Source organism: Mandrillus leucophaeus, unplaced genomic scaffold (genome assembly GCF_000951045.1).
Source record: "Mandrillus leucophaeus isolate KB7577 unplaced genomic scaffold, Mleu.le_1.0 Scaffold427, whole genome shotgun sequence".
In the NCBI taxonomy this organism is placed as follows: Eukaryota; Metazoa; Chordata; class Mammalia; order Primates; family Cercopithecidae; genus Mandrillus; species Mandrillus leucophaeus.
Genome location: NW_012104554.1, coordinates 1,218,126 through 1,219,546, shown reverse-complemented (window position 1 = coordinate 1,219,546; position 1,421 = coordinate 1,218,126). Strand labels below are relative to the sequence as shown.

At 40.8% G+C, this 1,421-nt stretch overlaps 1 protein-coding gene across 5 annotated transcripts in view; it reads left to right on the top strand.

Moving 5' to 3' along the window:
• The window catches only part of MRPL42 (mitochondrial ribosomal protein L42), a 37,032-nt gene that overhangs the window by 19,392 nt on the left and 16,219 nt on the right, over positions 1–1,421 (top strand). For all 5 annotated transcript variants that reach the window (XM_011993171.1, XM_011993168.1, XM_011993172.1 and 2 more), the window contains one exon: positions 1,022–1,185. In XM_011993171.1, the coding sequence (XP_011848561.1) occupies positions 1,022–1,185 (164 nt within the window). The remainder of the gene's footprint in view (positions 1–1,021; positions 1,186–1,421) is intronic.

Here is a 1,421-nt window from a genome sequence, read left to right as displayed (position 1 = left end):
CATGCGCTACCGCACCAAGCTAATTTTTGTATTTTTAGTAGAGACAGGGTTTCACCCTGTTGGCCAGGCTGGTCTTGTCCTGACCTCAGGTGATCCACCCGCCTCGGCCTCCCAAAGTGCTGGGATTACAGGCGTGAGCCACCGCGCCCAGCCAAAAAAGGTCATTTTCAGTGAAAAGTTTTTCAGTTTCTCACCTTAATGATACATAAAGTGAATGGTAAACTTTTAAGTTTAAAAATAAAATAGACATAATTTATACCTTTGAGAAACAGAAACTGAAGTAATAAGTACTTTATTACTGTGGAAAATAAGAATGTTAAATGAGGGCTTTCTTTTTTTCTTTTTTTCTTTTTTTTTTTTCTATTTGTAGTAGAGACAAGATCTCGCTGTGTTGCCCAGGCTGGTCTTGAACTCAAACTGAAGTGATCCTCCCACCTTGGCCTCCCAAAGTGCTGGAATTACAGGCATGAGCCACCACACCCGGCCTTTCTATTTTTCTTTCTCTTTTTTTTGAGACACGGTTTCACCCTGTCACCCAGGCTGGAACGCAGTAGTGTGATCACAGGTAGCTTCGACCTCCTGGTCTCAAGTGATCCCCCCACTTCAGCCTCTCGAGTAGCTGGGACTACAGGTGCATGCCATCACGCCTAGATAGTTTTTAAATTTTTTTGTCTGACCATGTTGTCCAAGCTGGTCCCGTGCTTTGGAACTCCTGGGCTCAAACGATTCTCCTGTCTTGGTTTCCCAAAGTGCTGGGATTACAGGCATGAGCCACTCACTGCACCTGGCCTAAATAAGAACTTTATTATTAGAAAAGAAACCTAAAATTTGGTGTGAGAAGAAAAATATTTCTGACTAATGAATAATGCAACTAAGTGAAACTTTGTTTTGATAACTTACTTGCCCTCCCTAAAGTACTATAGTGAATTACTGAGTATAGTAATTGTTTTATTGTAATCTCGAACAAATGCTGGCTAACATTCCCACATCTTCATGATGTTTGTTACTGATTATTTTGTAGCCTATCCCTCGGCCAGATCCTGTGCATAACAATGAAGAAACACATGATCAAGTGCTGAAAACCAGATTGGAAGAAAAAGTTGAACACCTTGAGGAAGGACCTATGATAGAAAAACTTAGCAAAATGTTCTTTACTACTAAGCACCGTTGGTATCCTCATGGACAGTAAGTTTTCTTTTCTTCAATCCCTACTAGATACAGTAAAGGAACACCTTGATTTTCTTGCAGAAACAAACTTGTGAAGTGGTATTTTGCATGAGGAAATTAACCCCAAGTATAATCATATACTATTTTGTACTTTTTTTTTTCTTTTCTGAGACAGGATCTCACTTTGTCACCCAGACTGGAGTGCAGTGCCACAGTCTCAGCTCACTGCAGCCTCAACCTCCAGTGCTCAAGTG